Source organism: Arachis ipaensis, chromosome B05, assembly GCF_000816755.2.
Source record: "Arachis ipaensis cultivar K30076 chromosome B05, Araip1.1, whole genome shotgun sequence".
Classification (NCBI taxonomy): Eukaryota; Viridiplantae; Streptophyta; class Magnoliopsida; order Fabales; family Fabaceae; genus Arachis; species Arachis ipaensis.
Genome location: NC_029789.2, coordinates 135,389,774 through 135,409,372, shown reverse-complemented (window position 1 = coordinate 135,409,372; position 19,599 = coordinate 135,389,774). Strand labels below are relative to the sequence as shown.

The window sequence follows — 19,599 nt, the reverse complement described above, 5'->3', positions numbered from 1 at the left end:
TCATTTTTACAAGTTAATTGCTTATTGAAGAACTGAAAAAGTTAAGGTAAGACATGTGAAACTTAGTGTAATTGTTTATGCAATTATATTATATACACATATGAGTGAAGTATGATGATTTGTTGATAATACTTGTCTCTTGTTATGTAGAAAATGTCTGCGCAGAATAAGAAAAATAGGGCACAACAGAAATTTAGGCATCGAAAGGGACCAATAAATTTTGCAAGAATACGTGCAAGATTGGTACAATTTTTAATTCTTTGTGAATTTTTATGTGTATGTGTGGTGTGCCTTTTAACTCTATATAAATGCTATTTGAATTGGACTTACAGGCTGCTTCTAAGGAAAATAATGAACCACCTACTCAAGCAGAAATGTTTGTTGAGACTCGCCAAAGCACAAAGGAAAAATCATTGGATGAAGACACTCTAGATGTTATTGTAAGTATTAGGAGTTAATTTGGTTAAAATAGGTTATAGATTTCTTGTGTCTTGGCAATTTGTCCATCACTTGTGGTTACTTTTATGCTTGTGTTGAGTTAAAGAATCTTGACATTATTTTTAATCTCTATTATTTGTTTCGATGTTGTCAAATGATATATGCTTTTAGTCCAATTGTGTATTTACTCTTATTTTATTACTACTATTTTTCTTCACATTAATATAGGCACATTTGCAAGCTGAGAATAAAAAGTCTAAAGAATCAGCAATTAGAGCTTTCCAATCCATATTTGGGAAAGAGAAGGCAGGGAGAGTGCGATGTCACGGAAGAGTTACCACACCAACTTTGTTGAAGAAAAATGAAGAAACTGCCACCTTTAAGCAGCAACATGCAACTGAGAAAACAACATTAGAGAATAAGGTTGATGTGATGCAAAAAGAAGTAGATGAACTAAAATTGCTTGTTAAGATGATGCTGCAACAAAAAAGCTCAGGAGTGGACCTTGACATGTTAGCTGCTCAATTAGGAAGCACTTTAGGCAATGCGAACAATGATGCGCATGAAGAGGTATTATTTGTTGTTAAAGTTTCTATATGTTATCATATCTTAAACAATGGTTGATTATGATGATGTTGATTCAATTGTTTTGTGTATCTAAATAGAAGAATGTTATGATATATATGCTTGTCCTCTCTCTCTCAAATATTTTTATTTAACATTATTAGTATTAAAGATGTGTAGTTTTATATTTGATTTATTTTTTTTTTTACAGAAAAACTATGTTGAAGGGGAAATCGAACTTGATTAAGGTCAAATTTTTAAAAGCAAATGTTACAGAGTAAAAGTCATGAACTTGTGGACATGATGACTATTTGCTACTTAGCTATTTCAACTCTCTTTTATTATTATATTTTTTGCAAACTTAGATAATATTGTGGATCTTACAACAATTTTTATAAGTTAAATTTGATGGGAAATGTTCAATTATTTTTCTTTAGTGACTTGATTCAAATAGTTTAGATTATTTATTGACACTAAATAATTAAAAAAATTGAAATTAATTTCATTCACGAGAAAACTATTGTAAATAAAAAATTATATATTACAAAAAAATCGTTGTCAATAGTTATAAAAGACAATGGTGTTAAAACTGTTGCCAAAACACGACTCCAACGGTAACGCTTTAAAACCGTTGTCTTAGATGACTATAAAATGGCAATGGTATTAAAACCGTTGCCGAAAAATGACATCAAACGGTAACTCTTTAAAACCGTTGTCCTAGATGACTATAAACTGGCAATGGTTTTAAAACCGTTGCCGAAACCTGGCACCAACGGTAACGGTTTAAAACCGTTGGCTATGTGAATAATAAAACCACAACAGTTTAAAACCGTTGCCTATCCAGTTACGGTATTAAACCGTTGTCATATTAATAGGAACGGTTCTAAACCGTTGCTTATCAAGTAACGGATCAAAACCGTTGTTTAAAATTTTCCGTCAAAACCGTTGTCTATGCCACTAACTCTGGCAACGGTTTTTCTGTTACCATTGCCTTAGATAAAAAACCGTTGCCTTTGAGCATTGGTAATGGCCGCATATACCACAGGTCAAAAATGGTTGCCAAAGCGTTGCCTAAAATTTTGGGAACAGTTTTTCAATCTACGGCAACGGTTTTTGACCGTTGCGAAAAGTCTTATTTATTGTAGTGACATATAATTTTTACATATAATTATGATAGAAAAAATAAATTATAATTAATAGATAAATACTATATATGTAGTTGATATTTTATATATATAAGTTATAATTTGTTTATATAAAATTATTTTTTAATTGTTTAGAAATAATTATTTTTGCCCACTTTTGATTTAATCATTGAACTAAACATCGCAATTATTGTCATGTGTAATCTTTAAATAAGTATGTGGTATAGTGTGATGGCTGCTTCTTAACAATTGCAACATTATGCATGAAAAAAAGAGTCTAGGCTATATCCCTCTTTTGTTTGTTTGAGAAATTGATCCTCTTCAATTTTTTTTTAATATTTGAAAAGATACAGTGTAATTTTTTATTTTTAATTTTACAAGTGGGACAAAAAAAAAATAATAATAAAAAATAAAATTAAATACTGAACATCATCTATTTTTTTTTTACTGGAAAAAATTCACTCCCGGCCCGTTTGTTTGGAGTCTAAATTTTTTTTACTTTGGTTATGTGAAATCTGACCTTTTTATTTAATGTGTTTTTCTAAAAAATTCAAAACGTGACTTAATCAATATAATTTAATCATTAAACTATTTTTATATGATATGTGAATAATTAATATACTAATAATTTAATCTTTAAAAGAGCAATAATTAAACAAGTTAGCATCAAAGAAATTCTTTTGTAAACAAATTAATCTCTAAAATATCTTTGTTAATTCTAAATAAATAATTAAAAAATAATTAATTAAAAGTTCAATATTAACATATTTAACTAATAAAATATTTCTATAAAATATAATTTGTAGCACTTCTACCTATATTTCAAAATATAAAAAGATTAAAATTTATCTTTTTTGTTTTAAAGAAAGAAGAGTCAATACAATTTTTTAGTTTTTCGGCCCTTTTTGAAGTTTTTAATTAGATACGTATTTGATTATTTTTATAAAAATTCAGGTAAAGATCGAAGAATTATATATATTTAATTTTAAGGAGATGATAACATATCTATACCTATTGTTTTTGTTGAGATTGACTGGTGTATAGCTCGTCCGTCGACGAATGTCTTCAAGCTTTTTGTCGGGATGAGTTATACGTCGGCAAGGAGAGAACAAGGGGGTGGGTACCTGCAAAAGACACTCCGACGCTCAAGTCAGTAAGTGTTTAAGAGGTATAAGAATAATTCTATGAATATAGAATGTAAAACATGAAATAGAAGTCATCATGTGTTGTATATTATAATAATTCTATGAATATAGAATATATCTAGAATGTCTCTAGAATGTCTAGTGTATATAGAGATTAGTACCTTTTATAGGCATAGAGTTGATGAATAGAGTTAATGGTATGACCGTTGATCATTAAATCAGAATAATGGTCATTAAGTCGGTAATGAAGGTGTCGGTTACAGAATGAATGATAATTAAGGTCGAGTTATAACTCATAATGCACAATAAAAGACCGAGTTATAAGGTGACGGATCACCTATATATATATATGTGTGTCGATCATATGATTGGATGTTTAGTTTTAGTTTGAGTTAATTTAACTCAACAAGAGTTAATATCTTAACTAAAGTAGGACAACTTTGTAATTAAATATTTTTGTAAGAAGGGTGAAAATATAATTTCTGTAAACATTAAAAAGTAAAGTTATATTTCTTAGAAGTTCAATGCCCCTTTGCCACATTCCTCTTTGAAATTGAAAGAAAAATAACTCAACCTGTACCCACCCATTGACCCAGCCCCGCCGCCCGCAGCCCGCAGCCAGCAGCCACACCAACCACCGCAGCCATCTCAACCCCGCAGCTTCGTCGCATGTACAGGCATCGCGTGTGGAAGATCAGCGCCGTTGCAGGAGCTTGAAGTCCTCTCCTCTGTTCGAGAGCGCTCTCTCTGTGTTCACCGTGCCTCCGTCACCGTCACTGTAACGGTCACCGTCAAGAACTTCTTCGTGCTTCCCTCGCCACCTGACATCTCTGTTCGTTCTGTCTTCATCCGTTAGCCGGAACCTTCCCTCACCGCTGACATCTCTGTTCGCTCTGTTCGTGCTTCAGGTTGGTCTTCTCCTTTTCTCCATTTTGAAAGAGTGATCCTTCTTGGTATTTAATGAACATTTCCCTTTTCATTTATATGGCAGTGTGTCCCTTGGATTTGAGAAATTTTCATTTCAAACTTTCTTTGACTATACAATTTTCAAATCACTTTGTAAAATTTTGCTGAAGTCACTATCATGGCATTACTTCAATGTTCAACTGCATTTACTCATAATTTTCTTCAATTATAGCAATTTGAATGCAATAGAAACAGTAATCTAGAGGTAGAACAAGAGGCTTCTACCTTTTTTGATATGTGTTTTGGAGTTATAAGTAAATACAAACTCTTAATTAAATAAATTCAGTTCCACTTTGATATGATGTCCAATTTTTTTTCTCATAATTTTTTGATCTATTGACTCTAGAAAGGAGTGGAGAATTTTAATATGCACAAGTACTGTCAAACATGTTACATACTTAATGATTCTCATGAACTCAAAAAGGAGCTAAAAGTTCTGCTTTGTTTTGTAATTGTTTTTTGCCTTGGCTTATAGTTTCAAAGTTTCAACAACTTGATACTTAATAAATTTGTGTATTCTAGGCTGAGTTTTGCGCTGTTCATTCTTGTGATTACTGATTCTGAAATTTCTAATGTTGTGACTTATCTTCGTGTTTGTGTTTGTGTTGCTACTGATGTTCGTGTTCCATTGCTGCTGATGTTCGCGTTCTTAGTTGCAGCTGTTCTTCCATAAAAAAGGTATGTATATGAACTAATTAGGGTTTATAAACTATTTATCCCCTTTCTGATTAGTGCTTCGTATGACAATATCATGAATTTCTTGCTCTAAATTTAAGTTTAATTGTGTTTCTGTAATTTTTAATTCCATTTCAGTGGGTAATTGATATTCCAATTTTTGTGTCTTCTATTTGCATGTATGGGCACATCATTATTATTATTATCATAGTGCATTACTGATTTCTTTTTTGGCTTTTGATTGTTGAAAAAGGAATGGAAAAAGGAATCTACAAGCATCATAATCAATTTTCCAGATCGAGTTCCTTAACAATATTTCTTCAAATTTTGTCATTTCACTTTTTCACATTTGGCTTTTATTTTCACATTATTGATACTAACACAAAATCAGTTACCACTATTGGTTGAAAATTGTTTCTTATGGTTACCGTTTTATGAATTTCTGACTTTTTCTTAGTAATGACTACTGGTTTATCTTTTAGTTCAGTTGTGTTTTTTTTCCTTCTGACTTTTGATGCATTATATGTTGCAGGTTATCATTGCCAAATATACAAGGGTAGACATCCCTACATTGGACAAGAAAAAGTAAGCTCTACCTATATGGTTGATTTTTTTTTTAAGATTACATTTGTACAACAATAATGATTAGAAGAAATAAAACCTGTGCACTTTGAATAGCTGATTAATTATTAGCTAGTTTCAAATTTAAACAAATAGCTATAGAATATATTGCTGGTAATGTATACTTCTTCAAAAGTTGCATAATACATATAATCCAAATGAAAGGGAGGAAACTGAGGAGAACCAGCTGCCTGGCCCAAATTCTTGAGGACATGGTCTGATCCATGGATATATTAAATCTTTTACAATTATTTAAACCATTTTAACACTCAACTTTAAAATTACGGCACTAGTTTTTCTTTGCAACTTTATTAACATATAAGGACGTAACTTGACTCATACTATAACTATTAATAATACTAGAACAGGTTATAATTAATACATGAAGTATATATATACTATTGGAATTTTTATAATGTGATTAGTAATGGATAATAGTGCTGTAATAATTGGGCATAGTTTTAAAAGAAACTTAGTAGAATATACTCAAACATATATGGCTTTTATTTTCTTATTTCTTTGTGTCCATTTCACTGGTATTTGGCTAATTAAAGTTGACAAGAGTGGTTGGAGGGTCTTGATAATTTAGTTTGTTCAATCTATTTGAAATCAAAGCATTTGAAAGCATTGTATATAGCAGTATTGATTAGTTTCATGCACGACTTGGTTTCCTGTTTCAAAATAACTTTGTTTGGTTTGAATCCTACTATGTTCTGGTCTAGTTATTTTGTATCACAATACTATGAAATTTTGTTTCCAAATTTATTTTTAATTTCATTAGTTTTGATGTAGCAATTTTTGTAATTTTCAATCTCTTTCTGCATACAAGTAGAGACATTAATTAATTACAAGCATAAAATAGTTTAGTTAATTTAATTTGGGTATCTTGCCATAGCTGTTGCCAGTTCTTGCTGAATCAATTATTGTGGCTGAACAATTTGGACCAGAGTTGGTTATTCCTTCCCATAGGAAACATAAAATATATTCACTACTTTTCTTACCCAACTCGCTTGTCTTCTCACTTCTCACACTACCATCACCAATATACTACTTTGCTCTTTTCTCATTTTGATTAATTAATTGACTAAATGAGGAGATCCAAAATTGCTAGCATTTTAATTGTAGTCAACTTATATTTTTTTGTTGCTATCACTTAATTAAGACACAATGACATTGGAAAATCCTTGAACATCATTCAAGAGAAATAGAAAACAGTTTCAATCACAAATGGCATAATCTATTTATATGAATATGATGCTAAACTACCAAAACTCTTTTAACATATGGATTTTCTTCCAGCAACTTCTTGCTTCAGATTGTGTCACTTAGCTTCACCATTAATACACTGCAAATTCAATATATAGCCAATTGCAGTTGAAATTTATAAGAGTTATAAAATTGATTTAGTGGCTTAAATTAACTTTATGGGCTTCCATTTCAATGCTTACGTTTTGTCATATCCATATAAGATGAAAATAACACATGATAATATTATGTGATTTTATGGACTATACTAATTAATATAGCCATATAGGTCTTATATGATAAAATTTTAAACTAATTTTCAATTATAGCTTATCAAAAGACATAACAATTATGTTAGATAATGAGTAGTTTCGAATATTAATTATTGGTGCTTGCTTTGTCTGTAGACAACTCCTAAAATTGATCACACATATTGGTTGATTGCTGGTGTTAATCGCAGTTGTGCCCCTGCTATTCGCATTGGTGTTGCTGCTGCTGCTATTGGCGTTCGTAGTTGCAGCTGTACTTCTATGCAAAGGTAACAATTTGATAGCATATAATTGAGCTTAGTAATTTGTTAGTGTTATTGAATTTTCCCAATTTGATATTTGGCTTGTTGAAAGATGAAATTATATTTAGCGATTCCAAGTTCATTTGAAACAGAGAATGCTTCATACTTCATTAACTTGGACCTTCCTCAGTTCCCAATTAAAATCTTATGAGAAAATTTGAAGCAAATCTAATCTTTAGGAATTTAAAGCTTTCAATTTTTATAAATTATGTTTTTTTTTTCCTTTTTCCTCCTCTAGACATATCATATTTTAGACGGGTAAAAATGGTTTTTCTTACTATTCTTATACCAACAGATGAATTTTCCGTGACCTGTGAGGTAGAATTCGGTGTTGCAGATTTGATTTGTGGGAATAGATTAAGAAAAATTAGGTGCTAAATTCCTTTATAGAATAAAAAAAATATAGAAGGTTAAATTGTGAATAAAAAAAATAGAGATAGTCAGTTTTAAATTATTTTGACAAGTCCATATAATGGAACTCTTCTTGAAAGCTGCATAGAAAACCTTGCCATCTATATATACGAGTCAGTGCCACAACCACTCACAATTATTATTATTATTAGTAGTAAAAATCATATTATCATGTCCTACTAATTAATAACAAAATATCAGTTACATGCTTAAGATGCGGTATTTTTTATTTGACTAATAAGCATACTGTAAAGATAATAATAGCGTGCCATTGATATTGATTTTCTCTTGTGATGCCTAAGATGTAATGTTCGTCTCACTGTCACAGTTTTGTATTTAAATTGAGTTCAACCTCTCTTTGATAGTTGAAGTTAAAATAAAGGGAACATTTTAATTTTTGATAATTGTGCCTTTTGTTGCATTTTGTTATTCAAAATTAAAGTTTTCATTTGCTAATGTTCATACTAAACTATTTTTATCTTTTTTTTTAAATTGTTTTTGCAGTATCTAAGTAGTTGATTTGGTATACTTGTTGCTCCTATTTCACTGATACATTCGGTTGATTCCTTTTACAAGGTAATTCTCTGTCTCAATAAAGTAGTTACATATTCTTTATTCTGAATAAAATAGTTATAATTGTGAAATTCTATGTATCTCATTTTTTGGAATTTTATTTTTGAAATATCTATCCTCCCTTTTATGCTGGTTTGAAATTTATCTTCAATTATTTGCAGTTTGATAAAAGAGAAGTCTTGGAGCAATGGTTGAGTTATCTTTGTATGACCTTAAGGTCATGAGATTAAGTCGTATAATTGGTCATGGATGCATTTATTAGGTTAGAATGTATACATTACGTCCTTTAGGAATGGTGCTTGTGCACGTGGTTTTTTTTATTTTTGCAGTTTAATCCAGTATATATGAATTCGTTACTTGATATAGAGTAAACTTTTTCCAGAAATGCAGAGAGTAAGATTTGGTAAGAGTTTGAACTGTATTAGACATAAGAATACCATACTCTTCTTGTTACTAGCTGATGTTATGGATACCTAATAATCATCTTGCATGTTAGAGGATGAGATCTTGAAAATTGCAACTATATGAACTCTTTTCTGAATCTTGGGCACAGATATTATAGTACACATTTTTAACTAGACATCCTATTATATTCATGCAGTGAGGATATTATATGGAGTACGGACTATGACATTATTTTGACTTTTTTATTCCTCTGATTTATTGTATTTAATGTAGTTTTACTTATGCTCTTACTGAGAAAAGAAATGCTATTAAAGATAAAGAAAGGTGAGAAAAACCTGGGACATGGATGCGTCTTAAATTGATACTCTATTGTCTCTTATTTGAAAGGTGTAGAACATAGATTTATTGAGGACTCGATCGAATTGTTTATACTAGGAAAGAACAAAGGAGGGAACTGAAGTCTGATTTATATAGGCTTGGATGAAATAAATGCACATAATTATTGGATATTCTAAATAACAGTTTATCATTGGTTAGTGATGTATTATGGGATAATGTAGTTACTTGTAGTGACCGAACTAAATGCTATACTTGTTGAATCTGGATATGATTTAATGCTAATTATTATGGATGTTTAGTTTTAATTTGAGTTAATTTAACCCAATAAGAGTTAATATCTTAACTAAAGTAGGACAATTTTATAATTAAATATTTTTATAAGAGGGATGAATATATAATTTCTATAAGCATTAAAAAAGTAAAGTTATATTTTTTTTTTATCATTTTACAGAAACTCAATGCACCTCAGCCCCATTCCTCTCTGAAATTGAAAGAAAAAAGCAAGTCAAGCTCTACACACCCATTGACCCAGCCCCGTCGCCCGCAGCCCGCAGCCACTCCAACCACCGCAGCCACCTCAATTTTGGTAAGAATGTCATTTCTACTTCGTACAGACCATCACAAATGAAATTCTAAAGTGATGAAATCATTGATGCTCATTTTTTTTAAAAAAAATAATCCAAATATATGTTGTTCTGCTTAGGTCTTTAAGATACAAAGAATCTAGTCAACCAAATGAGGGACATAAAAATAAATACAATTGGATGGATTGTATTAAAATTTTTTAGTTCTTTAAAGGTATTGCTGTATTTTATGTGAATTAGTGGTAATTTTTGTAGTCTACATATCTGTGAAATATTAATTGTGTGGTGATGTGTTTGTTTTTTTATAAATTGTAGGTGTATGTTCGTTTTTGGGAGATGGAGCCGTCGGATAGCGATTTTTTTGGAATAGACTCCGATGAGGAGTTCCTAAGAGGAGACGATTTAGACTTTTTAGACGACGATTCAGAGGCTGATGAAGATAGACCTTAAGATAAGAGAATAGCAGAGCTGTCACGAGAAAATATCATGCAACTTTAGTTTACAGATGAGGAAGCTGTTTATTGATTCTACAAGACTTATGCAATGATACACGATTTCGCTGTGAGGTTGGATGAAGTCAGACGCGATAGCGATGGTTCCGTAATTATGCGCCAAATTGGTTGCAATCGGGTGGGCTCAAGAAAGGAAGAGGTTGAAAAGGACGAAAGAATCAGGGACCACCGACCCCTAACTCGAAGTTGTTGCCAGGCAAGAATTCGTGCAATATTAGATACAAAAATTCAGAAATGGAAGGTTGTTTCGTTCTACGAAGAGCACTCTCATGAATTAGTTGCTCCACTCGACGTTAGCATGATGCCTGAGTATCGCACATTCAGTGTCTCGGATAAAGCTCAGGCAAAGAATTTGCACGACATAGGCATCAGGACCTGTCACATCTTGGGATACTTGGCTGCTCAAAAAGGTGGATATGCGAACTTGTCATTCAACCAAAAAGATATGTACAACCTCATTACTCAACATAGGAAGGAAAAGGTGAAGGGTGGTGATGCAAATGCTGCAATAAGCTACCTGAGAGGTAAAGCTGGGTATGATTCTTATTTCTTTGGCAAGTACACATTAAGTAATGAGAATCGATTAGAAAATTTGTTATGGGCTGATGGGACTAGCCGTATTGATTATAAGTGCTTTGGGGATGTCTTGACATTTGATTCGACTTACAATAGAAATGTCTACAATAAACCACTTGTGATATTTTCTGGTAGCAATCATCATGGGCAGACCGTCGTATTTGGTTGTGGTCTTCTTGTTAATGAGGATATTGGTTCATACAAGTGGCTCTTGGAAACTTTTTTGGAAGCAATGGGGAGTAAACACCCTACGGCAGTTGTCACCGACGGAGATCTTTCAATGAGAAAAGCAATTAAACAGGTCTTTCCTTATGCAACACATCGACTATGTGCATGGCACTTACATAGGAATGCATGCGAGAAGGTTAAGAACAGTGGATTTCTAAATGACTTCAAGAAATTGATTTATGCCAATGTGAGTGTTGAAGAGTTTCAGGTCATGTGGGAAGACATGGTGGCCAGGTATAACTTATCAAGCAACTCTTGGGTCATCCAAACCTATGAGTTGAGGAATCTACGGGCTCTTGCATATTTGAGGGACCAATTTTTTGGGCGAATCAGGATAACATCCCAGTGTGAAGGGATTAACTCTCTAATAAAAGCATATGTGAGAAAGAAAGATATCCTTCTTGAATTTATCAATAACATGGAGACCGTGGTTAGCCATTACAGGAACAATGAAAGAGTCGCAGAGTTCAATAGTAAATATACCGATCCAGTACTTGTGACTTCTTTGCCGACACTTGAAGATTTTGCTGCAAAGAATTTCACTCGTAACATGTTCCGGGAGGTCAGGAAGGAAATTGAGGGTGCTTGTGCAATGAATATAGAGTTGGTAATTCAGGATGGTGGAAAACTATACTTCAAGTGTAACAGTTTTGGATTGCCAGATATTGATCATGTCGTTGAGTTTGACAGAGTTGGGGGGATGCTTCGTTGCGAGTGTCTGTGGTTCGAAAATAGCGGAATTCCCTGCATGCACATATTCGCCTGCCTAAAGCACCAACATGTTGAAGTTATTCCAGAACGCTTAGTGTGCAAGCGTTGGACGAAGAATGCCAAGAGTGACTTCATGAAGTCAAACGTCGATGATCCAAGTGATTCTGATAAGGTACTAAAGTGTCGTTTGGGTGTGTTGGGTGCTGAGTGTTCTAGGTTGATGGATGTTGCATGTAAGAACTCAAGTGATTTTGTCGAAGCAATAAATGTTGTTGTCAACACAATTACAAAACTCCAAAAGCGAGGTGAAAATCCACGCAATGGTAACTTAGACGATGACTACGTTGTTGACCTATTGGTAGTGAAGAGTAAGGAAGCCCCCAAGAAAAACTCAAAATTTAAGCAACAGAGAAGGTGCTCAAACTGCGGTGTGACAGGACACTACAACAAAAGTTGTCCTAATCTTCCTGGTAGAATCCCAAAGGAGACGGTAGATGATGATACAGAAAAGAATATCAGCAGCCATCTTGACATCCTTACTAAGGTATCTCATACTATAACTATGTCTAGATATTTGTTGTATGCTGATTTGGCATATTGTGTTTTGGATTTATAAACTATGTTATTTTTATGCTTTTGTAATAGAAGGTGATGTTTGGTTTGTGATCAGCGCAAAAGACATGATAGTGTGAAAAATCAACAGAAGATGGAAAAAGATAGGAACATTGGTGGTGGAACAACACCAACCTCAGCAGCTAAATCGGATTATACTGATCAAGTGAAAACATCAAGTCCTAGTCCCGATATCCCAGTTTGTGCATCTACAAGTAACGAAGAGTCCGGGTTGAGTTCCAAAATAATTTCATGTTGAACCTTCTAACCATGGTACATAAAATCAAATAAAATAAATAAAAAGTAAGAATGATTGTAAAAAAAGGAGACCTGTAAGGAATATGCTGCTGTGTAGAAATGTCCCTGTATTTCTTAGCAATACCAAAGTCAATGATATACACCTACAGAGGGTGATTAGTTTTGATTCATACAGCAACTAAGGGTGCTTGGTTTTGACATTTTTCTGAATAAGAAAGAAAACCTAGCCAATAGCATGCTCGATCAGACACACATGACTTGTCCTTCAATAATTTAATTTTGCCACTGAAATATGCAGAAACCTTAAATTGCCATGCCCTACAGCACCCCATAGCTCTAATATATATCTCTTAAGGAAAAAAAAAGAACTAATTTTGCATATTCATTTCTTGGAAAGTCACTAAAACATTACAATTCTCCTAATTTCGGCAGCTCTTGGAATTTTATTTAAAATTTTATTTAAAGTTGCATAATTATACATCATTCTTTATGCAGTAATAGTTGGCTTTTTCAAGTGTCAACTAAATAGCATATTCTTGCTTTCCAACAGGATACACCATGTGCAAATGCCTATTTATATTAAAAAAAACCCTTCTATATGGTAAAAGTATTCTTGTTCTCTTTTTCTTTTCTTGTTTTTTGGTGAAATATGGTAAAAGTGTTCACTTATAAACTGAACTTACTGGAATTAAACTATAAATCAAAGAAACAATAATGAAAGAAATCAAAGGGACACAATCAATTGAGAAGAAAAATGACCAAGTTATTTAGAGAGATTGAACCATATTGCTATAAAGGAATACAAAAGGCATATAAAACCATATTGGATTCGATATCGCAGTAAAGGAAAATATATTACAAGTTTACAACAGATAATCACAAAAGGAATTTAAAAATTGAATTATGGAAGGCTGTGGTATTTTCAATGTATTATTGCTCATAAAGCCACTCAAATTCAAGATACCCCGTGAGAGATTTGAAACATATGCAAATTAACCATGCACAACCAGCTGTTTAATGCCTTTTTAATTAGAATAAACAACTAATAATAGTGCATGGATGAAATGCACATAAAATCAGATAAAAATACCTGTTTATAGAGGTCTTCAAGGAACTCAGAATATGTAATGGTTTTCATGTCATTGAATTTAGCAATGAATGAATGCTTGATGATATCAATTATCATTTTGCATACATATTCCTATAATTCTCACTCACTAACAATGTACCTCCTAATTGCCCATAATACCCTTATCATATTCATATCATATTTCCTTAAAAGATCAAAACGCATACATAAAATAGTTATTAGTGTTTAACCAATGCAACCCATTAAGTCCTAACAAAATTAGAATTTAAATCAAAGGGATGCACTAATCATGGACTTCAATACCATATCTAACTTTCATTTTGCTTAAAAAGTGACTTCTATTCATCATATTCTAAAAGGGTTTGCATAATTTTCTATTTAGCATAGGAACTAATCATCAATATACCAAATAAGCAGAAATCAAAGGAAAATAAACTCTAGTAGGCACAATAACTTACCAAAGTAAACCAAACCATATACATTGTCCCTGCTGTGTCGCTTAAACGCATTATCAGAATCTCGTACTTGCTGGTGGACAACTTGCAAGTCCTTCAAAAAAACCAATGAGATCAAAGCATTTACGTCATCTGAATTTGGGAAAGAATCAAAGATTGAATTTTTACTATTTTAGTAAATTATATAATTACCCACTTTGGGCTATAATTTAATTACCAATAGTTTAACCATAGTTAACATAGCAACCAATTAAAGGATGACATGTCATAGAGGGTAATATACATGTTATTATAGGAAGGGTAGAGTAGAATTTACCTTTGTTTTTATACTTATTGAATATTTTGTATTGAGATTCAAGAAATATTAGATAACCAACATTTTTATTATCAAATTTACCTCTGCAAGAAATTTCTGATATCCTTGTGCTGATGATTGCAAAAGAATCTTGACAGCTATTGGAATATCATCAATAATGCCATAGTAAACTGTTCCAAATTCACCTCTACCGAGGACTCTCTCAAAGTTATTGGTCATGTAAACAACTTCATCGAATGAATATTGTCGGCGCTTGGATTTCAAAGGATCACCAGATTCCATATGAATGTAGACATCATCTAATTTTAAGGTCAAAATGTGTGTCATGGTTAATTGTACTTAGAGGACTGTAAATTGTAGTTTGAAGTATTGTTTTTTCTACCTTTTAGCTTTCTCTTTTTAATGTAAATGATGATAACTGCTGCAAGAACTACCAGTAGGAGCATCAAAAATGCAGAAACAGATGCTAATATATAAATAATTGGATTATTTTCCTTGCTTTTATCTTTTGTCTGTTGGTCACAAGGACCAGATTCACATAGATTTGGATTTTGCCCCAACCTAGCATCATTCAGTAACAAGAATAAAGTTAAAGTAAAAAACTACATTTAGTTTGTAATCTCTATGAAGGTTCTTACTTTCAAGTTTCCATGTGTCATGATTTAAAGTTGTATGTATGTGTATAAGATAAAAGAGAAATAATGAAATCAAGAAAATAATAGTTACATGGAAGGTAATACATTTTAGTACATTCGCTACATGTAAAATATTTTATGTGAAAAGTATACCCGTGACGTTCTAGTATGCTGAAATTGATATGTGATACTACATAATTGTAGAAATTCATGTAACTATGTAAATAACAGGTATTGCTGATTCAGGGTATCAAATTAAATAAGAGTAAGATACATACCTAAGTGATAGTACACCTTCACTTGACTTTTGGAGAAGTGCATTTGGAATTAGACATGTGGGTTGTTATTCTGCAAGTTTCTACAAAAGAAAATGCTTCTTTATTTTTTTGTAACAACAAAATCAATAATTTATATTAATGCAGAGAGTATGAAATAAACTTACAGGACTCTAAGCAATGGTAGATTTTCTACCAGAAAAACAGGTATCTCCCCAATTAAGCTATTATTTGATAAATCCCTAACACAACAAACTCAAATCACTACAATCCAAGTGGAGGATAGGAAAAAACATACAAAAATTCAACGAATTTGCATTCGAGTCACTCACAAGGACTCTAACTCAATAAGCTTGGAGATATAAACTGCTATGTGTCCAGTGAGTCCTCTTGAAGATAAATTCCTGCATGAATTTTCAAATACATTATAAACGGTTCATTATACTTAACAAATTAAATCTATATATGCATACTTATAACGATGTGATTCTTGGGGTGCCATTAAAATAAAAAAGGAGTTTTAATCCCAACATAAGCCTAGTAACCCTAAAATCTGGAAAACAAAAAGCTGCATAGATTACAACACTAGGCATCAACAACAAGAATGCAATACTGTATCAACTAATTCACAGAAAGCAATCCAGCAAAAAGAGAAAGGATTTTTGACAAACATTGCTAAGTAAAACATGAAACTAGGGATTATGATAACAAAGCTAGTGAATTCTGAATTGGCATGCATGAAAAACCATACATTGATCACACATAGTAAATTGTAAAGTTGCAAACTTTGAAAGTTGCAGAACTGGGAATTCAAGTTTCATAGGCATACAGTGTATTGAGCTGCTCGGAGAAGTGCTGAACTGTCATCGAGATAGGAACGAGTCACCATTCTTAGAAAATCGTGGTTGCTTCTTCTTCTTGTTCTTTTTAGAGGTGTTGAGGAATGAAGAGGAAGCTTTGTTGAGAAGGATGAAGACAATGAACAAGTTAAAGAAGCCATTTGATTCATGTTCATCACACTTGGTCGTTATTGCAGAGTGGATAAGAGATTCTGCAACGCAATTTCATGAGAGGGAAGGATACCGTGAGGAAGGCGGCGCTACTTGTGACGACGGCCGTGACGATGCTTTCGAGCACGGAGATGGCACGACAGACGGAGAGAATGAGGCACCCAATGAGGCGGTTATCCTCGGGTATTAGGGTTCATTGTGTGGGAGGCTTATTTGGGGAAGAATCAAAGACTGAATTTTTAATATTTTAGTAAATTATATAATTACTCACTTTGGGCTATAATTTAATTATCAATAGTTTAATCATAGTTAACATAGCAATCAATTAAAGAATGATATGTCAGAGAGGGTAATATACATGTTATTATAAGAAGAGTAGAGTAGAATTTACCTATATATATATATACTTCTTTTCAAATAATTTTTTGAAATTACAACCTCTCATATATAATTAAGCTTGACACATACATTGAATTAAACAAGAAAGAAAATGACGTGTAACGAATTTTCCTGGACAATTATACATATAATACGAATGATTACAATGCCAACCTCATTTTGCATGCATAATAATAATGGAGATAGAAAATCATTATGAAGATAGCTGATAGAAAAAGGAACTGTGAGATTCTTGAATTATTAGTGTATTATTATTAATATTATTATTGCTGTGCGAAGATTTGGTGTAATGTAAATCCAACACTTGTGAGCGTGGAAACATTATTGTTGACGCAGCACAATGAGTCACATCAACAAACTGAAATTATTCTAGTTCTAGCTAGACACTCCAAACAAAACAAAAGCAAAAAAAAAGAAAAGAAAAGTTATATTCTATGATTTTTAAAGTTTATCCTGTTGAGTCAGATTGATTACTACGTAGAATCTAGTTAATTATTCGGAGATCAAATTACTCTTTTCTCGAATATTGTTCCTTAACCATAAAAGAAAAAGAAAAAGAAAAAGAAAAAGAAAATTCCACCATATAGTACATGTAGTACTATTTACATTACAATTTAATTTAATATAATTTAATTTGTGGGCCACCGCAATTGTGATTAAGGAAAAAAGAGCAAGCTGAGGCATGGAAGAGTAAGATAAGGAATTTGGTACCGAAGAAAGTGAAGAAACAATTATTTTTTTTTAATATAAATTATTTATTTAGAGCATGGTCTAAAAAGTGGTCCCAACCAGAGGCGGAGCTTAGTTCAGACAAGGGAAGTCATGGCCCCCCAAATTTTTTATAAAAAATTTAGTAGTACTTTTTCAAAAGATAAAAAATAGTTCAATTGACTTAAATACTTTACTATGACTTAAAGTATCTAATAAGTTCAATAAACAACACTCTCTCTATCTTTAAGTTCAAATATAAAAAATTAGATATTTTTTATTTATTTAATTTAATATTATTTTATATTTTACTATTTATTTAATTTAATTTTTTATATGATAAAAAAATAATAGAATATTCAATAAGTATTAATATTATTGTATTTGTATAAATTGATAAAAAAATTCAATAAATATTATAAATTTTAATATTTGTCTTTCTAACTTCTTCTTTACATATTTTACAAGATATATATTCAAATTTTTATATAAAATAATAATAAAAAATCAAAGAATTGATACATTTTTTAAGAGGAAGGCTAATATTTAAAAAGGAGAATATATAACTTTTACAATATTAACACCTGTAGATAGTTCTTCTACTTTAATGAATCACGAAGAAAGTGAGATATAACCTTCAAAAGTTCAAAAAGTTACATATGATGACTTTAACCTTAACTTTTTGAAACGAGATCTTGAAAAACGGTTTTAAATTTGGCAATATCACCCAAACTAGAGAGATGAGATTAGACGAGCTTATCTTAAATGGGTCCATATCAAAAACATTTTGACAATTATTCTATCTGCCCCCAAAATTTTATTTCATATTAAATAAAAATTAAAATTGGAACTTTTTTTTTTTTCTTTTTGGTGAGTAAAATTGGAACTATTTGTTTATGCTTTCCGATCGAGGGACTAAAGTTAAAGATATCATTATAATTAACTAAGTTGACCTTGTTAACGTTTTAATTAAGGAATTATGTCAATAAACCAATGCTTAAATGCTTATTCTGATGATCTGATCTCTTTTTTAAAATAAATATATAAGTGGTTCTTATCTCAGATAAAGAGTAAAGAAAGACAACCTTCTTAACCTCTTAAATAAAAAGAATTAAGATTCTATGTCTGGTTTAGCTTTTGGAAACTTTACTTTTGAAAATGTTATTTTAGAAGGAAATAAAAGTTCAATTCAAAAGATTTTGTTTGGTCTAAATATTTTTAAAGTAAGTTTTGGAGAATTGTTTTTGTTAGTTGGGAGATACAATCAAATTATTTTTAGAGACACGATGACTATTTAAAAGAATATTGTATAATTTAAGGATAAAAATGGGAGTGAGTACTAATTTAGGGATAATAGTAAAAGTTTATGCAAAAAATTATTTTGCTAAAAGTAAAAGGTATATATCTTCAACTTTACATCACCAAAAGTAATTTTTGAAATTTGTAAAAAAATTCGAAGGTGTAAAATAAAATTAAGGGAGATACTAGGAGATAATGATTTTGTTGAATAATATGAATAACCACCAATCAAATAAAAACATACTATACCTCTAAATTAATCCTCTAAATTTTAATATTAAAATAATCATTCGTATACTAGTAAAATAAACATCCGATATATCTATTATTTACATTATTTAATATTTTCATTATTTATCTATACTTTTCCTAAAATTAAACATGCACCATGTTATTATATACATTCTCAATTTTCATTTACCTAACTTATGTTGGGACAGACTATAAGTTAAATTGTTAAAATAAACAAAGACTAACATAACGGTATACAGCATATGATATACTATGTTAAAAATTTAAAATGCATATCGCATGCTCTTTTAATTTTCTAGAAAGCTATAGTTCTAACAACCAAAATTTTGTTATCATCAAAGAACAATAAGTTTTTTTCGACGTTCATAAGAAAAAAAGTTCTGTCAATTGATGTAATTGATACGGATAAAATTAAATCTACTAATTTAAAAAAAAAGACAATAAGAGATAAATAATATTAAGAAGTAGAAAGAAAAAGATATTTTAAAAGTTTAAATTTAGATTATTAATTTGTTTTTTATTTAATTATTATTATTATTATTTAATTTTTATTACATAATTAATATAATCTTAATAAAATG

The 19,599-nt window shown here is 31.1% G+C and overlaps 2 protein-coding genes and 1 long non-coding RNA gene across 3 annotated transcripts; 2 read left to right on the top strand and 1 right to left on the bottom strand.

The window, feature by feature from the left end:
* Nucleotides 57-1,418, top strand: LOC107642110. Its single transcript, XM_021103566.1, has 4 exons — nucleotides 57-243; nucleotides 333-440; nucleotides 667-1,008; nucleotides 1,214-1,418. Exons 1-4 carry the CDS (start codon nucleotides 154-156, stop codon nucleotides 1,247-1,249), a joined length of 576 nt encoding a protein of 191 aa, XP_020959225.1. The 5' UTR covers nucleotides 57-153; the 3' UTR covers nucleotides 1,250-1,418.
* LOC107641230 (protein FAR1-RELATED SEQUENCE 5-like) lies at nucleotides 10,226-12,580 on the top strand. Its single transcript, XM_016344729.1, has 2 exons — nucleotides 10,226-12,253; nucleotides 12,380-12,580. Exons 1-2 carry the CDS (start codon nucleotides 10,226-10,228, stop codon nucleotides 12,578-12,580), a joined length of 2,229 nt encoding a protein of 742 aa, XP_016200215.1.
* On the bottom strand, nucleotides 15,557-16,506 carry LOC107642109. Its single transcript, XR_001620611.2, has 3 exons — nucleotides 16,180-16,506; nucleotides 15,683-15,754; nucleotides 15,557-15,592 (listed from the first exon to the last, which is right to left on the bottom strand). It is a non-coding gene; the product is annotated as an uncharacterized LOC107642109 (long non-coding RNA).

Excerpts from the sequence above, each read along its gene's own strand:
- LOC107642110 (XM_021103566.1), top strand. The coding sequence starts at position 154 with ATGTCTGCGCAGAATAAGAAAAATAGGGCACAACAGAAATTTAGGCAT. Across the intron at positions 244-332 it reads CAAGAATACGTGCAAGATTG|GCTGCTTCTAAGGAAAATAA; the intron begins GTACAATTTTTA and ends TTGGACTTACAG. Across the intron at positions 441-666 it reads AAGACACTCTAGATGTTATT|GCACATTTGCAAGCTGAGAA; the intron begins GTAAGTATTAGG and ends ACATTAATATAG.
- LOC107641230 (XM_016344729.1), top strand. The coding sequence starts at position 10,226 with ATGATACACGATTTCGCTGTGAGGTTGGATGAAGTCAGACGCGATAGC. Across the intron at positions 12,254-12,379 it reads ATCTTGACATCCTTACTAAG|CGCAAAAGACATGATAGTGT; the intron begins GTATCTCATACT and ends GTTTGTGATCAG.